The 20849-nt window shown below is 44.4% G+C and overlaps 2 protein-coding genes across 3 annotated transcripts in view; one reads left to right on the top strand and one right to left on the bottom strand.

The window, feature by feature from the left end:
- brsk2a (BR serine/threonine kinase 2a) overlaps positions 1-10142 on the top strand; it is a 194728-nt gene extending 184586 nt beyond the window's left edge. The window contains exons 17-20 of one of the 2 annotated variants that reach the window (XM_069685877.1): positions 1002-1125; positions 2767-2947; positions 4806-4895; positions 9443-10142. In XM_069685877.1, the coding sequence (XP_069541978.1) occupies positions 1002-1125; positions 2767-2947; positions 4806-4895; positions 9443-9465 (418 nt within the window). In that variant the 3' untranslated portion in view covers positions 9466-10142. Of the gene's footprint in view, positions 1-1001; positions 1126-2766; positions 2948-4805; positions 4896-9007; positions 9181-9442 lie in introns of those variants that run through there. The other variant, XM_069685876.1, reaches the window with a different exon arrangement.
- Positions 10143-12638: 2496 nt separating this feature from the next.
- Positions 12639-20849, bottom strand: part of abtb2b (ankyrin repeat and BTB (POZ) domain containing 2b) — a 44749-nt gene continuing 36538 nt past the window's right edge. Inside the window, exons 4-17 of the mRNA XM_069686007.1 lie at positions 20006-20158; positions 18354-18519; positions 18137-18226; positions 17920-18021; positions 17655-17751; positions 16760-16895; positions 15962-16239; positions 15698-15876; positions 15474-15579; positions 15174-15276; positions 14979-15066; positions 14791-14859; positions 14058-14171; positions 12639-13832 (exon numbers count right to left, since the gene is read on the bottom strand). Of these exons, the coding sequence (XP_069542108.1) occupies positions 13599-13832; positions 14058-14171; positions 14791-14859; positions 14979-15066; positions 15174-15276; positions 15474-15579; positions 15698-15876; positions 15962-16239; positions 16760-16895; positions 17655-17751; positions 17920-18021; positions 18137-18226; positions 18354-18519; positions 20006-20158 (1915 nt within the window). The 3' untranslated portion in view covers positions 12639-13598. The remainder of the gene's footprint in view (positions 13833-14057; positions 14172-14790; positions 14860-14978; positions 15067-15173; positions 15277-15473; positions 15580-15697; positions 15877-15961; positions 16240-16759; positions 16896-17654; positions 17752-17919; positions 18022-18136; positions 18227-18353; positions 18520-20005; positions 20159-20849) is intronic.

Consider the following 20849-nt stretch of genomic DNA (forward strand, 5'->3'; position numbering starts at 1 on the left):
CACACTCGCTCCCTCTTGATAGCGCGATGTTTTGGAAAGTATTACATCCATGAATGTTTGATTTTTTGCCTGCCGAGCTCCGTGTAATGACCTGAGGTCCGGTCTGGGTTTGGAGAGGCAGCACCGTAGCAGGAGGTGGTGGGTTTGTTATGAGGGAGGGAAGGTAGCCTGTGTGATGTTGCACAGCTCCCAGGGGCCTGATAACTGAAGGTTGGCCTAGATATGCCTGTTTGGATGGCTGGCTGTCTGGCTCGGCCATCTCCATCTGGCTGGGAAGAAGAATCTGGCTGGAAGGAGTTGGTTGAGCTGGCTGGAAAAGACCTTCTCTTAGCTGTGCTGGGCTTGATCACAGGAATACACACTCACACACCAGCTGTAACCAGATTCTTGCTGCTAAACAATGGGTCCTGTGATGTCTCTGCCAGCATTATAACATTATTTAAGCCTGCAGATGACTGTTTATAGATATTTAAGAGGACCGTGGAGGATTGTTTTTCTCCTTGCTGAAGTTTGAGTCCTGCAAGTCCATCAGTGTTACTCATGAATTATTAATAAGGCAGAAAACAGGAGTCCATATGGCTTATTAGTGGGTGCAGGTACACCTGGGCTAAAGCCAGTAGTGAATTCATCCACCTCTGCCCCTTCTGGACCCACAGTTCTGTTCACAGAGAGGCTCAATTATCTCACTCCCTCTCCATCTCTCTCTCACACACACACACACATATACATTGAAGCATTTACACACACCCAGTTACACACCGGGGGAAATGTCAGGAAACTTTCCTCCCCTGCACAGTTTTAGCTCATTCCCCTCGAGGTATCCGTTTGCTCCGTTCCATTTCCCCAGAGCTGCAGATAGAAAGTGAGAGAGGGAGAACTCTTCACCTGTTTTCCATTTTTGTGAGAGATAAAGATGGATGCATGGAGGGATGGGTTGGTTAAACAAAGAAGCAAAAGGGGATGCAAACTCTAAATATCTTCTTCTCGTTTTTTCCCCGCAGACTTGCCAAAAAATCCTGGTTTGGTAACTTCATCAACCTGGAAAAAGAGGAGCAGATCTTCATCGTCATCAGAGACAAGCCTCTCAGCTCCATCAAGGCGGACATCGTCCAAGCCTTTCTCTCGGTAATGGCTACATTTCTTTCATAATTCCTCACTGGCAGGTGGAGCCGCCGTAGCCACTTCCGCTAACCAAAACACACACTTAACTTACCGAAAAAACAGCAAGGATCCTGCACGCCGTGTTTAACAGCAGAACAGCTTGTTGTGTTGGTCTGAAGCAGACGTTCACAGATATAGAAACATCAGTGACTGTAGTGATTGTTTTAGTTACGTCTCCTCTCACCGTTCCTCTACTCTGCTAATCCAGAACAGATCGGCTGCAGGAGCCGTATTTGTCAACAGAGCTGTCAATCATCATTTTGACAGCATCAAATAATTAATTAAAAATAAACTTGTCAGAAAAATTAACACTTGGACGTAAATCAGCATGATAAGAACTAAATATAATGACAGAAAAAAAATTGGCGCATATTTTGATTTTATAGTTTGACTCATGTCCCATCTGTTAGCATGGAGGAGGCGGGCTTTATGACCTACACTGCAGCCAGTCAGCAGGGGGCACTAGAGATGTTTTGGCTTCACTTTTTGGGAGCCGTCATGTCATCCATCTTTTTATATGGTCTACGGTCCGCCCTCTGACCCCTGCTCCCTGTGTCCCAGCTGTTCCCTGTACATCTGCATGTCCTCATGCAGCACTATTACCTGTAATACCTGATGCGGGATGTCACCTTTTCTACGAGCTGCCTCTTGCTGAATGTTTGCTAACATGCTTCTGATTTATGTAGCAATTCAGTAAACTGCTTGTGTTCAGCGCTTCCATTTTCCCTCTGACTGCAGACTCACTTGAGGTCAATGGAAAATCAACAGAGAGCATTGATCATTAGCATATAGATGCTTTGCCCCCAATATTGTGTGCTGAGTGTGTGCGTGCGTGCGTGTGTTTGTGTGTGTATTAAGATGCGAGAAATGGAGAGCGTAGATTGCATCTGTGTGTGCGGTGTGTTTATCATCGTGTGTTTGTACAAATACATGCAAGACTGGGGGCAAAATGTAGGCTTTCTCGAGGAGCCCGTGTGAACAAACATTGAGCCGTGCTCGTTGATATTCAGTGTACATAATTGAGCAGAGCCTCTCCTCACCCCGGTTAGATTTAACAAAGTCTTAGTAAATGCAAACTCTGCCAGAGCAGGTCAATGTTAAATCTGTTTCCCCTTCCATGCAGGTAGCTATTTTCTCCTCTGGGTTATGCTAGCTGCTATCCCAGACAGGAGATTGGCACCTGAATCAGTGGAATTACACCTCTCAGCACACTCACATTAATGGAATGTCAAAGCCTCTCCAGCACTATGGGCGAAACGTGACTATTTCCCAGCTCACCTGTTCATCGGGCATACAAATTCATTTCTAGGCGGGAGAGTGCCGTGTTGTTGGATGACTCAAGATTACATTAGCTTAAGTCTCCCCGGCATGCACGGCTACTCCCCGAGGCATTAATCTCCTTAGAGTTTCAGCTGTGGCTCGCTCGAATGTGGAGGGTATTTTAATGAGGGTTTATTCACCTTTTCATTTGCAAGGTGTGGGAGAAAAATTAAACATCAATGCTCCCTATGTATAATCCAATTACCCGCCTCTTTTCACTACTTATATTTATTCCTATCTGTGCCTCTTTGTCCATTTCTCCTGACTCCTCTTCTTGTCTTCCAGATCCCCAGCCTGAGCCACAGTGTGATCTCTCAGACCAGTTTCCGAGCAGAGTACAAGTCCACAGCGGGCCCCACAGTCTTCCAGAAGCCGGTCAAATTCCAGGTGGATATCACCTACACGGAGAGCACAGCCGCCACCAAGGAGAACGGCATCTACTCTGTCACATTCACCCTGCTCTCAGGTCAGGATGCACCGACTTACTAACATCTACTCCTTTAGTATACCCTCTTATCCTACATACATTTGCCAAGAGGCACGATGAACACTGAAAAGGGCACCAGGCTGTCACGAGACAGTCCAACTGTGGCCCTCATGTGTGGAGACACCGGGTCTGTGACTCATGGGAGGAGAGTAAGGTCTGCAGTCATGAGCTGTGTCACTTCTCTTTAACAAGCAGAATGTATGTAGAAAGTATGAATGGGTCTACTGTGTTAAAAAGTATGCTATGGGTGAAGTAAGCCACATAGTGAAGTGACAACAAGCTTTACTGGGCGTAAGACTCAGCCGTAGGTTTTACCTCATGCTGACGTTAGAAGAAGAAGATCTTGTTGTATTCTGTGATTGTGTGTTTGTTAAATCTGTTACAGTACAGTTAGCTTTTTATTATCCCAAACAAACGGAGTTGTTTTCAGTTATATTCCAGAGGATTACAGTCTAGTTAACATTGTTTTATAGGGCTAAAACAAATGTTTGCTATGCTACAAGAGGCTAACATCACAAGCAAATGATATAACATCACTCAGGTCGATTTCTGTAAGAAAAAAAAATAGCAAAGAAGTTAAGATCGTACCTAACTACCCTACCTACCCTAAACTACAAGTTTGATAAGTTTGAAACTGATATTGAGCTTGTTTATTACCTGACCAATGACATTAAGTTAACACTACTTGAGCAGAGAAACGTAACCATTTTCAAATCCACCCTTGTGGAAGTGGGGCACCTCATGCCTTGGGATCATACTCTCTTCCTATTGGCCCAGACCTTGAGTTCCTAAGACATGAGATGTGCTGTTGGACCCTTGTTGTCTATCAGAGGATGAAGAGACACATAGAGCGACCATCCCATCTACATTGCATTTGCACTTAAAGGCAACACACTACAACCCACAGAAACACAGAAGCTGCGAACTTAAAGTGATGAAACATAAAGCAGGTGCTCCTGATGCACAGGTAGGCCGAGTTAATTAAAAAAAAAAAGGCAACACATTTGCTTTCGATTAGATTAGATTCCGTCTCTTGAGGACAGACCAAACGGAGAGAGTGAAGATGAAACCATCCTGCTGTGAGAGAACAGATCAGAGGACAGAGTTACGCACACAGTGGTGAATAGCCGGTCTTCCATCTCATCAGACGTTTGGGGAAATTCACGCACACAAGTCACTTTTAAAACTCTTACATGTCAAGCGGCACACCATCACACTCCAAGCTGATACAAATAAACTGTTTGTATCCAATACAGCAGAAGTGCTGTTGCCAGAGGTGGGTGTTTTCAAAGTGGCTGCCAAAAAGAATGGCAGCCTGAGGATTTTCAAACTTCTTCCTACAATCCTCACTGCTTGATAAGATTTCCCCCAAACCTCCCTGAGCGGAACAAGATGAGGTCTGGCTATGCAAGATTATATACTCTGCAATCATGCGTGCATGCTTAGTCTTGCAGAAACACATGCATTCTCTTTTTCAATGTCTCTCACACACACACAAATACTGCGAGCCACACACACACGCTCAAGTGGGGGCACATTTGAGCTGAATGGGGTGTAATTGTGGCTGTTTGGAGCCTGCTGGTTCTTCCATGTCGCTGACCATGCACTGTAAACATCAGGCAGCCAGCAGGAGCGGAGGGAAGCCTCGTCCCTGGCTCTCTGCAGCTTTTCTTCTTACTCCATACACTTGTGTTTATGTGCTACTTCTCACCCTCACTTTCCTCCTCTGTTAATTCCATCTGCATATTTTCTACACACGCTGCTGTCCGTCTTTGTGCTACTACTTGTGCATTGTGATTTAACTGATTGTAATACTTCTGATTGTGCCTGTGTGTAGGACCCAGCCGGCGCTTTAAGCGAGTAGTGGAGACGATTCAGAGCCAGTTGTTAAGCACACATGACCAGCCTGGGGTCCAGCAGCTGTCTGGTGAGTAACAATTCTTTGTTTCCAAAAGAAATATTTCAAAATCTCCTCCACAAACTCTTCACCCTTACCCCCAAACGCCTCATTTGCCCATCCCAACCCCTGGCGAAACCACTCTCACCGCTGAAGCTAAGCTAAATCCTGCCCTCCTTTCCTTCCCCCCCGCGCTTGAAATCCTCCGAGCCCCTCTCTCTCTCTCCGCTTCTGGAAACGGCTTCCTTTTTGCATGCCGGCGCCGCGCTGCCATGAAAGGGTGGGAGTTGCTCTCGAGCAGCGACTGCGGGTCAAATGTTGCCTCGCTGCCCTGGCAGTGGAGATTAGAGTAGAGGTAGGGTAAGCTGATTTGCATTCTGTTACTCCTGCTTCCAAGAATGATTGTAGGAGCTTGTCGCCATGGCAACACCGCTGTACCTCAACACACTCCCACAATGCACTGCTCCGCACAGCCACGCCACACCTGACAAGCACGCTCTTGCTCTTTCGCTCTCTCTGGGTGCTTGTACAATAGGACCCCCTGCCCCCGTTTTCTCACGTCCACGAGCCTCCGAAGGCAAAAACCTGAAACCTCTGATGGACACCTTAATCACACCTGTGAACTTTGTCAGTATTAAAACCTCCTCCGTCTTCTCGCTGGTCAAAGACCTGATGTTATGTACCTGGACATGCATATGACTGTTCTTCCCCAATAGTGACCACATCAGCATCTGGATGATGAAAATAAAATAAGGCACAAACAGGGATCTATCTCCTCTTCTGCTCTCAGCATGTCCTTCCTGGTGAATCACTGCTCTGCTTGTGTGCGTCTCAGTCGCCATCCTCTTGACAACAGCTCCACCTTCTGGTCAGACAGGGAAACAACACCAGCCGCAAAGGATTTTTTTCTATGTTAACTTCATCCCATCCTTGAATCTTGGTGTCTGTATGTTTGTGCCCTTCTTAAGCCTTTAAATATCGTTTGCAATCACAGGTCTAATGCAGGTTATTGAAGTGATACTATAGCTATAATATAACTTGGTTACCATACTGAAGTGAGAAGTTTTAGTTGGCTTTTTGTATGTAGTGTTACTCTTAGTTGCATTCAGAATTGAACAGCAGGCATCTCTGATGTTGTCGTATTTAAAGACCCCCTCCAGTGAAAATCCAGTGTTTAACCTTCTCTAACCTAAACATCTCCATGTGGTGTTTTTCATGTGCTACATGTCAGGGACAACATCAGCTGTCATCTCCATGGCTGGGCCTGTCTGCTTTTAAACTGCAGTGTACCAAGGACAGGCTGAACAACACGTTTTCAGATTGGCAGGTTTGAGACATCACAAACCTAAGGAGCCAATCCCGTTAATGGACGGGGCGACGCTACGCATATCATTATGTGTAACTTATTGCAACCACTTTGGATACTACTACTACTACTGACTACTAACGTTAACTTTACGACTACTAATTACTAAACTTCAAGCTAGCTAAGTTTCAACAAGTTGCTGCTTAACGATGGCAGAGACGAGTTTTGTTTTTGGCTGTTATTTTACGAAAAGGAGAAATGTAGCACATAGTGGGCGGGGACTATGCAGATATGGGAATTTCTAATGAGAGAGAAAGCACTATTTCTTATTTCAAGCAGAGCATCTTATGTGTCTTAAAACATGACTGGAGCTGCTCTTTAACCGTCTGTTATTGTTGTGCCTCAGTAAGTTTAACATTTACTTCTTATATTTTATGCAGTAGAGCTGATTCTAAGGCTAAGGTAGGGTCAAATTATTATAAATTACATACGCTACGCTTTGGTAATTTAAGGGCTACTTAAAGCTGCAGAGTGTACCCATTGTATTACAGAATGTAAATGTAAAGGCACTGCTCTGTCAGAGCTATCAGAGCCGGGTATCAAAAGTCAGTACTGGCTGTCTTCGACCAAGGTCAGTCTAATTAAATTCAGGAGTGTCACTCTGTAATTTGGCTCTTTGAACGGGTCAATCTGTGCTTAGCAGTAAATAAAAGCATCATTAAACTCCATTTCCTCCACCTCCCTCCTTCCTCTGACCTCCTAACACACCTTTAGTGCTACCTGACCACAGGGCTTTTGAAAGGAGCCAATAGCTGTAATTAAGAATAGAAATGGCTTTGCATACCAATGTGTGTCAAACAAAAGGCTTCATCAAGTCCTGGTCATTATGTCCCCTAATCAGCGCTAACAGCAGCTTACCTGGGAGCCCGGCTTAGGCGCACAATAGAGGAGCGTAACAATGAAAGAGGTGTGGAGGAACGTCGCGAGCATACTTCAGGACTGCAGAGGACAGCCATTCATTTAGAGAGCGCGTCTGTGTTTCACTGAGCCGCCGACATCATTAACTTTCATGAGTTTGCTGTCAGGTTTGAAAACGTGCACATTTGGGTGGAGCGGAGTTACTAAATGTGGAATTTGTCACACATGAGAAAGGAAAAGGGAACATGAGGGAGATGTTGGCTGCAAGTATTTTCCAGTTGGATAATGGAGCAGCAAAACCAACTGTGCTGAAGTCACACTTTTCCAACCGTACACACGCAGACAAACACAACAACTAAACCACATTCGCTCATTCAGGATGAAATTAAAGTTTGCCCAAATTTTCAGACTCCTGCAGCCAGTACTTTCATTGGCTATGTGTGCACATTGCACAAACTGGCCATAACAAAAACTCCAATTTCTAGTAGCATTGTTGAATGTGCCTATAAACATATACACTCTCTAGTCCAGTGTGCGTTTTATAGTCTATTTCTACTCGTTACTGTTCATTTGTCCGTCCACAGGGCTCTATTGTGCTTAAAGCGTCTCTATAATGCTCCTGTTTGCGATGAGCTGTGGGTGCATCATTAACAAAAAAGAGCACTGACTCTGTATTTGCTCCATTTCTCGTGTTTGGTAACTACTCCCCGACCTGCAGTGGACTAAAGATCTGTAGATCACGTGCTTTCCCACTTTAGGACACACACTCTCTGTTGGTGCTTATTGCCATTAGGAAGAAATAAACCTTTAGCACACTGCAAGTTATGACAATATTTATAACGTGCATGCTAGCACTACAAGTTTCAAATCTGTTGGTAAAAGTATGTTATAATAATGTAATAATATGTTATAGTAATCCCACGGCTTCTCAGCTCAGTCTGCAGGCTGCTGTGAACGCCAGGTTTCACACAGTTTTTTCTACACAGGCTTCAGAGAGCTGGCCAATCAGAGGAAAGTGGGCTTGTAGTGGGCGGGGTTTCTTAAAGGGACAGAGCTGGCTGAGTCGTTTCAGGCAGAGGCTGTAGAGGGCCTGCACAGAGCACCAGTGTGAGAAAAATGAGGAGTTTTAACTGTAAATTATGCTAAGCTAGTCCACAGGTATCACAGAGAGAAATATGAAGCTTAAAGGTAACATAATGCCCCCCCTTTAACAAGTTTTGTGAGTTTTTAAGTCCAGTATTCTATGCACCTCTCTCGGTTCAAAAGCCACAAGACAGACGGTCTGCATCGTGTTTCAGGGTTCGACTCGCTATTTAGTGCTATAATAACAAAAACTCCACATACTATTAAGTGTGGCGAAATCAGAAGAGACACAGATCCTTTGTCGTCTTTCCACTTTGACTTTTAGCTGTATGCTTTTTCATTGTCGTCTCCATGTGTCCTGCTTCTGGCTGGCCAGATCTGCTTTGGAGCACCACGCTTACTAAATGTGCATCCCACTGTTTATATGTAAGAGTGCTTTCCCCTAGTGTCAGTCATCAGAAGACTCTAATCGATCAATTATCTTTTATGTTAAATTTTAGATTCATTGTCTACTTGTGTGTTTTCATTGGTTGTCATGTGCCATGTGCATGGTTTATGGGAGCTCACACATCACATAGTCGCGACGTGTCTACTCTGGCAGTTTTCATCCCAGCTGTGTCTGCTCGTCCTCCTCCTCCTCCTCCTCTTCGCCTCTGCTTGCTCTGCCTCACCTGTGTTAGCCGCGTCTCTCTCCTGTGAACCCCATTGTTCATTAGTTTGTTTGTTCTCTTTCTTCTCTCTTTCCCCCCTTTTCTTTTCTCCTCTTGTCCCCCGTCTGTGTACCTAGGCAGCCCATTGAGTAACTTCTTTGACGTAATAAAACAACTTTTTTCAGACGAGAAGAACGGACAGGTGCCGTACCCCTCAGGCACGCCCTCCAAGCGCTGCCCCTCGCCCATGCACGTCCGGAGGCACGAGCCGGAAAATAATGACACCAAATGCCCCGCGGCGGGCCGGGACAGAGCCAGGTTGTCGCTGGCGTCTGTGGGGACACAGGAGGAGTCTTAAAACCCATCTCAGTATCTCTAACGCAGGGAGATTAAGCTCTCTGTGTGAAGCTAGATGTACAGAATCATTTATGGACTTTTTTTATATAGATAGAAATATATTGAGAGATATTTTACGAAAGAAAACTGCACATACACGCAAACACACACTCCCCCTTCCACCCCCACCATCATCATCCACCCCGAACATCCAATCACCTGTGCTCTGTTTCTGCTCCCTTGCTGCTAACCTGTGTGATCACCTGACTTGTTTCTGATACCAGGAATTATCCAGAAAACCTATTAAGTCCCTCCTCCTGCTCCCCGCTCCGTCAACCCTCCTTCAACCAACCCTCTCCACCCCCCCGTGCGCGCCGAGACAGAGAGAGAGAGAGATGGACATTTGTTGACGGAGGACTGCTTTTAGAGGTGCGCCGAGAGGGTGGGGGTTACCATGGAAACAGACCCTTCATGTGCAGACTTCTGCCTTCATCTCCCTCCGAGCCCCTTCTCCACCTCTGGCAGTAGAAGTAGATGAAAATACCTTTAGTGTCCCCCTCATCTGAGAAATACACAAACACACGTGCACAAGTAACACACACATCCTAACGACGCAAGAACACACACCTCTCTCTCCGACCAGCCGCTTTTCCTCTCCTCGAGCATCAATTGGGAATTTTACAAAGACACTACACACTGAACAGACACATGCATACACGCACAGGTCCAGTATGCACTGAAAACTCTGGGATGTATTCACATGAACAAAAAGAAGACACACAGACTGGTTCAGAGGAGGAGAGAAGGGGGAGGAGTTTCGTGGAAACGCCCCCAAACAGCCGACGCGGACGCTTGCTGGATTGTATTTCTTTGCTTTTTAATGTACTTTGGGTTTAAAATACTAACTGACTTTATTAGACTTAACTCTATTGCTGCAAAACGGACTGGAATTGTGATTTCAGAGAGGAGAGGGGTGAGAGCAGAACGGGGCGAGGGTGGGGGGAGATGATATGATAGTATAGGGTTGGTGGGAGGGACACGGGTGGGTATGTGGGTATTTAAAATGAATGATCTATTCTGTTGTACAGACTGATATCATTTCTTATGTAAAAAAAATGAAATGTCTAGTTGTGAGACGATGTTTAGATACCATAGGTGGGGTTGGTAAACCTGCGCCTGCCACATACTGTTCTTTTAAACTCTTCTGTGTACTTTTGTTACATGATCATTTCTGTCTCTGTTTGAACGACCTAATAATGATCCAAACATTCCTGTTTGTGTAATCTGCAGCACTTTGTCTCTGGTTTTGTCCATCTATACCTCTCTCTTAGACTCTCATACCAGCAGTAGGAGTAGAGGAACAAAAAAAAGCTAACGTGATAAAAATGCAACTGTGGATATTTTTGTATTTCTGTCCTTATTTATTCATGTCTGTTCATCTCACTGTTGGATTTCCTAATTTATTATAACTTGGCTATTTATATGAACAAAGCTGTTAGGTCAGTTGAATGTTATTTATTACCCTCTTGTGTGTTCGTAAATGGGGCAACATTTGAAGAAAAAAAAAGACTTTTTTTCTTTTTTTTGTTCTGAATTTAACAGAATTATGTGAACATGGACAAGTCACAAATTCTCTTTTCCCTCGTGTCTGTGAGGAGGGGAAGAGAACTTGTGGGGACTCTTGGAAAAAAATGATTTACCAGTAATTTAAGAATGTAGACTTAGCCTCTTTTTGGAGAGGAAATATGCTCTTCTATTGATATTTGTCAGTTTCATATTATTGTGCTTGTAGGCCAGGCCTGAGGAGACGGGACGCCACAGATCCCGATCTTCTTCTTCTCTTTGTAAATAGACAGACAAACCGTTGGGGGTTGATTGTCTTCTCAACCATGCTGGGGATTCCTGCTCTATGCTTTTAGCTTGTATTGCTGTGTGCATGTCAAACATGAGCTTTTCTTTGCATGGCTTTAGTGTTCATGTTCCATGCCAAACTCTCTCCTTCTCTCAGCCTTCATCGACCCTCTCTTTCTGCAAAACTACCTTTGAACTGCCCCTCTGCCCCTCACTCTTCACCCTCTCTGATATTATTTCCAGCCTTTTATTTTTTTATTCTTCCCCACGCTCCTGCTAATCCTCCCCTTCCTCCTCCTCCTCCTCCTCCTCGTCGTATCTTGTGCACAAAGTTTTTGAACGATGCTTCCTTTACTCTGTACCTCTCTCTGGAAGGCTCGGAGGTCTGGGCTCTCTCCACCTGTGTGGTGGAAGAGGCACAGTGAGGGGATACCGGTACACAAACACAAAGCAATACCCTATTGTTCACCCTCCTTTCTGTTTTCTACAATGGGAAGCTAGCAGCACCAAGGACATGTGATCATTCTGAGGCCCAGAGCGGGTCTTTTGGACAGAGCAGGAACAAAACTGACTGATGTAATCCCCATATCAAATAACTGTGAGCATCTTCAGTGCTGAAACAAATAAACTCATTAAGTTATGGTGTTTGTGTTTGCCTTCTTTGTGGCTACATGTTTGTGTAAGTGCAGACCTGGGGCTAAGTATTCTTAGTGATTTTAAACTGCCATATGTTCAGGGTTTAATTTATATCAAGTTCTACGGTGTTACCCAGATGTAATAACTTTAATTTCTTGCTTCACTATCCCCGTTTATTATTGTTTTTATTGCACATGTAATGACTGATATTTTGTAAATGTGTGCTGTAAATTGGGAGTTATCTTGGATTTTAGGTAAGTACATACAGTAATGAAATGTTTAGAATAATGTAAGCAGTACTAATCTCTATTTACGGATTCTACATTGAAATGTAGAATCTGTAGGCAGGGAAGTGGATTTTAGGGATGGCAAGAGTTCTGGTTTCGGTTTGTACTGTGCTTGTAATTGAGCAATCACCTATCAGCAGGCTGCAGTGTATGCAGGAAAAAGAGGCTGTGTGGAGAGCAGAAGCAGGTGGAAAATAATGCGCCATAATGACATCCCGGCTGGACCATCAGCGGTCATCTGACAACGATTTACCTTCTTATTCATCTCTATAAACATCTGCATGCTAACAGCAAACAATCCGTTCTAGATCTAAAATTCAACTTGAGACAAATTCCCTTGAAGCCGTTTAGTGTTCAGATTTCCCGACTTCCTTGAATGCATCAGAAATGATTGTTCCGACCTCCGTTCACCAAACGAGCATTTTAAAAGTAGTTTTCTCCTCTTGAGGACAGACCTGACAAAGCTTTATTTTTACTTTTTACAAATCTGCATAATGATGTTGTAATTTGGCAAAGGTAAGACCCGTTTATTAAATAAATGACATGAACAACTGTTTACTTTTCTGTAAACAATGCAGCACGCAGAGAAGGAAGTAGTTTATCGCTACACGCCCCATATATAAACCTTTTTTTCCCGGAGGCTATATCTTAGTCAGACTATAGCCGATAGGATAAGAGATTGAAGCAGTACAAATAAAAAGGCTTGTTTACCAGGTTTATTACAATATTCAGCATGAAAACAGACTTTATGTCGTCCAAATCCCACGTTGGATTCTGCTGCTGTACCTTTTTAGAAGCATTAAACCTCAGCATACATAAGCTTAATTAACTGTTAATGTACCTGGAAAAACAACAGCTAAATAAAAGCAACTTTTCAACAATAATATTAATAATTTGCTGCGATTAAAAAAAACAAAATAAAAAGGGAACACCCCGATAAATACTCTCACATCTGTTTTTTCCTCATTAAATAGAAAACGTCCATCCCACTCTTCAGTAAGCGTTTTGTTTCTCTTGTCGTACTTATTAAAAATAGAAAATAAAAACGTACAGTTACGTAAAAAGTACATGTGTTAATCAGAAGCTCACGTCAACACTGGAGGCGCAGAGTTAACGTCCTTCCTCCCACTCTGCATTATTAGTTTGAAGGTGATGCCAAAAGTCCAGCATGGCCGCCTCACACGATTCTTTAGTATTTGCTTCAGTCGCTTTAGTAGCTTCAGTCAGAAACATGAGGCTGCGTTCATCCCAATCCTCCCAGACAATTATTTATTGTGCCACTTTCGTCCATTAGAGGGCAGCAGTGTTTCACTTTTCAGAGTTCCACCTGTTGCATCCATCTGTTGCTTCTCCATTTAAGCTTCCCGAGCCTCGGAGGAAAACATCACATTGTCCAATTTTCTCTTATAAACATGCTGTAAACTGCAAGAAATGGCAAGATGGAGTGCTTGGCACACAATACAAAACACTGAATTGTCAGAGTGAGTTAAATCACTGAGCTGTGTCCCAGTGTCAAAGAACTGAGGAAGTTATTTATCACCTGATGTAGGAAACATCTGTGCTCAAAGTTTATAAAAGGCCTTTTTAAGATCTGATCCTGAATCAGTGATCAACTCCCACGTTCTTTACTCTGTGTCCTCTGTCCTCAGCAGCTGTCCTCTTGTCCTCAGACTCGTGAGGTGACATGGAGAGAGCGTAATCTTTGGGCGAGGGTGGCCTCCAGCTCCTCCAGAGGCGAGTCTCCCCGGCTGTGAACCAGCGTAGACGTGGAGTTGTTTCCCTGTCGGGCAGCGGGGGGACCCAACAGCAGGCTCCTGAAGGCCTCTTTCTCCAGAAGAGCAGGCATCTGCTGCAAGAAGTAACTTTCACAGAACGAGCTCAGCTCCACTGAACCATGGACCTGGGATAAAGAGAGGACACAGTTTTGTTGCCATATTAAAAAGACATATGTTAAGTGCTGAAAAAACTAACTTTACTTGTCATTTGTCATGTAATGATGTCTTTAGTTCAGCAAAATGATGTGTGGAATAAGTTAGTGAGTAACCTGAGCTACAGAGAGCACGCTTCTAATTTGCAATGCTCACATAACAGTAAATCATGATCCAGGCTTCGCAGTGTGCGTTACCTTAGCAGTCTTGTAGATGCCGACTGCATTGTCCAGGTTGATGTGCTGAGAGCACATGAGTTCACAGTGTCTTTGTAGCGCCCCCAGCTGGAACAGACTGGCAGCTGATAACAACTGCAGGAGGAATCATAAGCACATGTTGGCACGGGAGAATACTGTCTCATATTTCATTAAGTAACACAATAAAAGCAGCGGTGAGGATGGTGACGGATGCAATAATATGATTTGTAAAACATTGGCTGCATTTTACTGCCTTTAGCCATCTACAGTTAAAAGCTTTTCTCTGCATGAAAGCAGTTTAACAGCTCAATAGAGCGATGTAATGGATCGCACTATGTTCTTTGTTTTTAGTTGTAGTCAGGGTTCATCTAGGGATTGATGTGATCAAGAATTGACTTTTCTTTAAACCTTTTCAAAAGCGCTACATGTGTACTGCATTTACAGGGTGTTACTGTGCATTGCGGAGAAAACATTTGCTGGTGGAGAGGCACAGCTTGGAAACAAGTTGCTGTTGTTTGTTGTGTGTACAGTGCACATGCTCATTCATTAGATCTTTTACAAAACAGTTTCTCTCACTTTTAACCTTTTGTTATTTTGTTAGCTCAAGTAAATTTAACTTCAATGTCTAATGAGACATTTTATTTTGTGAACTAAAAACCAGTGGAATTTCAAAGATTTCCAACGCTGCACACAACTACTGAGGTACACTGAGTATATATTTAGTGGTTCTCACCTCCAGCAGGTCAGGAACATTATTCTTCAGTGACTCTGTTCCTCCACAGTAAAGGTATGACATCATGATCTGCAGAGAGGTTAAACATCTCATTTAGGAACAGGTAAGTACAGTAGATTGGTTTATTTTGTCACCACTACGATACAGAAAAGGTATTTCTATCAGGGTATATTGAGCATAAATGTTACCTGGAAAATGCTGTACTTGATTTCACTGATCTCGATCTCCTTGTTGGGGCTTCCATCTGGTCCAGAGGATGCCAACAGGGACTTGAATCTGAAATAACACAAATATCTTAAGACAAACCCTTTGAAATGACCACTGTCATTTAGCACTGTAGGTAAATATATGTTTCTGTCCAGTGTGAAGCTGTGTGCACTCACCTGTCAGAAGCTGTGATCAGCAGGACTCTGTGGCCGTAGAACGGTTTCCCCTCCACCACAAATGTCACATCTGACATCTCCTGGTTATTCAGGAAATGAGGGTCTGTAGGAGAACATATCTTATTACAACTCCACTCACAAAAAGGGATGTTTTTTCTCTAGTGATATTTTAACAGACCAAATAATGAACTAATTAGTCAGAAATAATATCTGCAGATGAGTTAAAAATGAAAGTTTTCTAAAAAATGTGTATCTACATTAAAACTCAGCTTTGTCTTTATAAGAAGCATATTTTCTTACCCAACTGTGCTGACAGAGTTGCCTTCTTATCTGGGACGGCTGGAAGAGGTGCCGGGCCAAAGCAGTGACTAAAAATAGTCGCCAACTGCTGTATGATGGCATCATTCTGGAGGAGAGTGACAGGACGGGGAGGCGGGTGTTATATCACACATCTAAACTCATGTCATGCTGATACATGAAGAGGAGGACAAGCAGGTACACGGAGGTTTGGTGTTGTATAATACCTTGGTGGTACGTAGGATACTGAACATCAGAGGCAGGCCTACAGTGACCAGCTCCTGGCAGTAGTCCTCCTCCCTGATGGTGGTGAACTCTCTGAGGAGCGAGAGGGTCACCCCTGCTCGGGACTGCAGCTGCGCACAACGCAGAGACTCCAGCCACACGTGTAGTTTCCATGGGACACCTAAGTACAAAAAATGCTGTTTAGTTTTTAATGTAAACACAATCTGAAAAGTTGGACTATTGTGTTCTTGCTGTCTGGTAGTTACCCAAAGCTCGCAGCTCCATGGTGACGTCCAGGTAGCCGTGCTCAGCGCTGTAGTAGCTGGCCTCCTGCAGAGCCTTCATCCTGGCCTTGCAGAGCCGCGCTATGCCAACCTCAGGCTGGGCCCCGGGGCCAGAGGACAGAGTGGGGAGGGGGGAGAGAGGGAGGAAAGGACAGATCCCGGCCTCCTCACCCTCCACCCCCTCAGCTAATATCTCCTCCAGAGACAGGACATCCTCTTTGACTTGCTGCGGCTGAGTCAGTAGCTTTCTCAGCACGTTCCTGACAAGATAAATGGGAGGAAGAAGGGGGAGAAGAAAGAGGACGAGGAAGGAAGGGAAGGAAGGAAAGCATGAAGACATTAATAAATGTCCAAACTGCAGCACTTACATCCATTTCTGTGACCCTGCACCCTCCTCTCTGATTACATAATCTGTCACCCTCACTGAGGAATGTGAAGTGTTGAGTCTACATTGTGTTCACACGTACACACAGCGAACAGGTGGAGATGTTTACGCTGCCAGTTGGTGTTCAGAGACAGATGGACTTTGAATGGAAAGGAGACTTTTTATACTTTCAAGGTCTCCCTTTCTACCTCATGACAAAGGGATAAATCTCTCCTAAAAGCTTCGACACAGACTCAGGTCAAGTTTAATTGAGGAGTGCTGACATCGTGTTATTTTTTTCCTGTGTTACTTTTCTTCCCTGCAGTTCAGAGACTGAAAGCAGGCAGTTTTTCAGAGCCTTTCAGGAGCACCTGTTGAGAACAGGCGGTCTACAGGTCAGACTGCGGGGTGCATACCTGTGTCCGTGTGCGGCTGCGTGACTGAAGCAGTTCATGTCTTCATAGAGAGAGGATGTGAGAGCGTTTCCATCGTGGGTTTTTGATAAGGGGTCTGCGCCTCGGGCAAGGAGCAAACTCACCATCTCGTAGTTGCCTGAAAAGAACATAAACAGTCATTTACACACGGATGCAGATTTTAAAAGTTGTTCATGCCAGTGTCCAACGTATATATCCTTAATACTTTTAGCTATCTATTTTCCCCCTCTGGTGCAGTCGGCTCAGTCTGTCCTAATTGTTAACATTTTTATGGTTTCATTTTGAGTTTTTTATTGCCTATCTTAGAAATAAATTGTGTTCTCACACACTAGATGTCTTATTTCTTGCCGTCTTGCTGTTACTGCTGCAACCGTTAACTTTACCCGGGGACAGGTTAAGTTTTACGATTTTATTTTGCATTTCCAAACAAGCAAACCCATTCATACGAGGCCCTGTTTACACACAGCCGTAGCTGCTATGTAAGGGTATGTGTCTCTTTTACTTCAGCTATGTGTGGCTCTTAGATGATCCCACAGAGGAATGCTGCCCCAGAGGCTTCTAAGCAACCACAGGCAGCACTCTGCTGCTCTCACTGTGCCTTCATTTACCCTGATGTGTCACTCACAACTCAATCCTGGGCTATTCTTGGTGGCACTTTGCAAATCTAACACAGATAATTTGCAGAGAATGACTTAAATGAATTAATCACTTCCTTTGTTTGACCCCTGACAGACTCTCTGCTCGTGTAGGAGGCAGTAATTTAGTTACCATAAATCAGACTGGCTGTATGTAGGGCAAGCATCTAACATCAGCTGTGCCTTGTGTTGTGGTATGTGTGTGTATGTTGGTTTTTATGTGTGTGCACGTGTTTGCCCACCTGCTGCCGAGGCCAGCTGCAACGGGGTGTCCGCCGTACTCTCCTGCCCGTTGCGGACTGCGGCCCCCTCCACGTTGGCCCCCGCATCCAACAGAAGCTGCAGAGACACACCACATCTGTTATACTGAGCGATGTTTGACATCCTGTAACTCATTTATGGCCTGACCTCCGACCTCACATATGTCAGTCAACTTTTGAAAGTATAACATCACAGTCATGGTTAGCTTTTAGAGATGGTATGTACATGTTTGTGTGTGTTTCTAACCTGCACAACAGAGATGTGTCCGTGCAGCACAGCGAAGGTGAGGGCCGCCCAGTGTCGGCTGTCAGGATGCACAGACGGGTGCTTCGGGGAGCATGGTGGAACCTGGCAGCACAGAAAAGCCCAAAGTTTCATTCACTGTTATAAATGTAGGAGTTTACATACCATGTTACATTTACATAAATGTGTCCATATGTTGCAATTGTTGAAGCATATTTACCGCCACGTCAAGGTTGGCCCCGGCATCGATCAACATCTGGACTAAGGCCTCGTCTCCAGCTGCACAGGCGTACATCAGAGGAGTCATCCCCTGAGAGAAGAAGGAGTGCATGAAAGAGGAGAAACAGATACATGAAGTGCTGCTACAAATATAAGTACAGATTTGTTATGCAGCAATATTCCTGTCAACGCTCTACAAAGAGACAGATGTTCAGTACCTGGTCGTCCATGCTGTTGACCCCGTCTGGCCCGAGCAGATCGATGGCTTGCCCGATGAGATCTGTGCGTCCGCAGTTGAGCATCCGAAAACCCAAATCTAGATGGAACTTGTCCGTGGCAGCTTTGGAGTCCAGACGCTTGAAGGAGCTAAAGCAACACTCAGGCCTGAAACAGACACAAACAAAGTGATTAATACATGACCTGTTCACCCTCAGGGTAACTGAGTGAACCTGGGAAGAAACACCTTTGTTCCCCACCCAGACAGATAAAAGATAAGACACAGAGCGACAGTAGTTTGTTTCAACCCTGCGTGCACTGTACATTTGCATCGAATGGTTTTCTTTTTATTGTGAGAGGTTAATGAGCCACATTAGAGTCAGCAAACAGACATTAATCTACTGTAGACGACGGTGTGTAATTATTTATTAGGGAGAACTAATTAACGTACAATCCTATAGTGCAGAGGTTAGAGGAAACGAGTCTGAGAGCACAACGCTGTCTGAGCAATAAAGATTTAGTTTCCTTTAAAATAAAAAGAATGACCTCATTAACACACAAATATGAGGTTACACTGGACTCAATAAAACCTAAATTAGATGTTTAAATTGATTTGTTTGGCAATGTTAACTTTCATTTGTTTTATATTACAGACAATAGTGTTGCTGCTTCCAACTGGAGCTCAAATTGCTGTGTGTAGTATAGAAAGGACAGACAGAGGCTACGTTCACACTTCAAATGTGGGCCACTTTTACGTCACTGTCAATCGACATTCGTCACACTTCTGCGCTGGCGGGAGTCAAACTGTAAATATAAACATTAAAGAAATCTTGGCTCTGACTCCACGTCCACACACACCTCCGTACTGAAGTAGCAGCTATTGCTCCACAAGAAGCCACAATTAAAAATGCAGCTCTCTTTCTCCTCGTCCTCCTCCTCGTCCTCGGTATCATCTGCTGTTGAATCCGCGGCGCATCAATTTAGACATGAAACCGTAAACACTGACTTCCATGGCACTCATGTTTGTTCACGTACAACAACGTGCTGCGTATAGTCTTTGTTATTGTTCTTTTGCGCATGCGGGTCACTTCAGGACTGTGACCAGTTCACACTGCAATTCACACTGATATTGGCCACATTTTAAAAATAATGTGAACAACCAAAGTTAAAAATCTGAGCAATAAATCGGAATTGAGCACTAACGCTTGCAGAGTGAACGTAGCCTTAAGCCCCTTTCCCACGGGCCAAAAATGTCGCTAACATCCGCCTTTTTCGCTGAATGGGAAAGGTTACAATCGGCAGTAGACCCTGGTAATTATCGCTTTGGCTCCGATCGGCATTAATGGGAACACAAAACCCATGTCGACACGCTAATCTCTGCTCCCTTTCCAGCACGATGCTCGGTCGGTAACTTCTTCGACTCCTTGTCATCTCAGATACAATTTTCGCCCATCTCCGTCCGAGCAGCGCTCGAACATCCTTCCAAATTTGTCTGCGCCGAGTTTGATAAACAGACTGAATCAGTAATAGATTAGGATAGACTGAAAGGAGTATACTTCACTGGCAATGGGAAAAGAGACCTGCGTCAACGCACTAATTTCGGTGGGAAAGGGTGTGTGTGTGTGTGTGTGTGTGTGTGTGTGTTCTCATTTACTTCAGCTGTCTTGGTTCACAGTCGAGTCCTGAGAGGAGTAGCCTTGCGGTCTGTCTGACATCATCACTGTCCACCAGTAGACTCTTGCGATGCTCGGCGTGAACGATTGCCACCCTCATCCACTCCATCAGAGGTGGCAGCAACAGGAAAGGCCTGTGAAAAAGATAACATGCATAGGTACATTAAAATCTGTATAACACACATAAAGCTTAAAGTTGTAGCTAACTGTCGTGTAAATGTAGCCCCCGGAAACTGATACGGTAAAGCAGTAAGACGTGATCTCACTGTGCTGAGTGGGAGATTTCCCCACTCATGATTCAGTCATAGCGATAGGGAACTCATAAACTGTCTTTAACCGGATGACTTACGTATGTCTGGCTGTACTTCCCCTCCGCCTGACCACTGAACACTGAGTCACACAAACCCTGTCCAGAGCCCCTCACCTCCTCTTATCGCACATGTTTCCTAGCTTTATATTTCATTCGCCACACCTGCGAGCACGCACACTCAGAAACCAGATGTGTACATATACATGACTAATCAGTTTCTATGTAATTTGCCGGGCTGTGCAGTTAAACATTAGCTTTCTTCGTCAGTGAGAAGTGACAGGCGATGAGAGCAGAGCTGTGACTTCATCTCTGCTGCAGTTTGATAAACAAAATACTGCAGTGGCTTCTGAATAATCAGCCTATTTTTAAACCAGCTGGAGCAGAATAAACCACCTCAGGGAGCAGAAGAAAGGTGCAGCACCCTGGCATTCTTATTAGACGCTTTCAGTGATCACAACCAGACAAAAAAAACAGCTCAAGGAAGGGAAAGTAAGTGAAACTAAAAAGCGAGGGAA

The sequence above is a fragment of the Semicossyphus pulcher genome, unplaced genomic scaffold (assembly GCF_022749685.1).
Source record: "Semicossyphus pulcher isolate SPU_LCO1_2020_fin unplaced genomic scaffold, fSemPul1.0.p SCAF_8, whole genome shotgun sequence".
In the NCBI taxonomy this organism is placed as follows: Eukaryota; Metazoa; Chordata; class Actinopteri; order Labriformes; family Labridae; genus Semicossyphus; species Semicossyphus pulcher.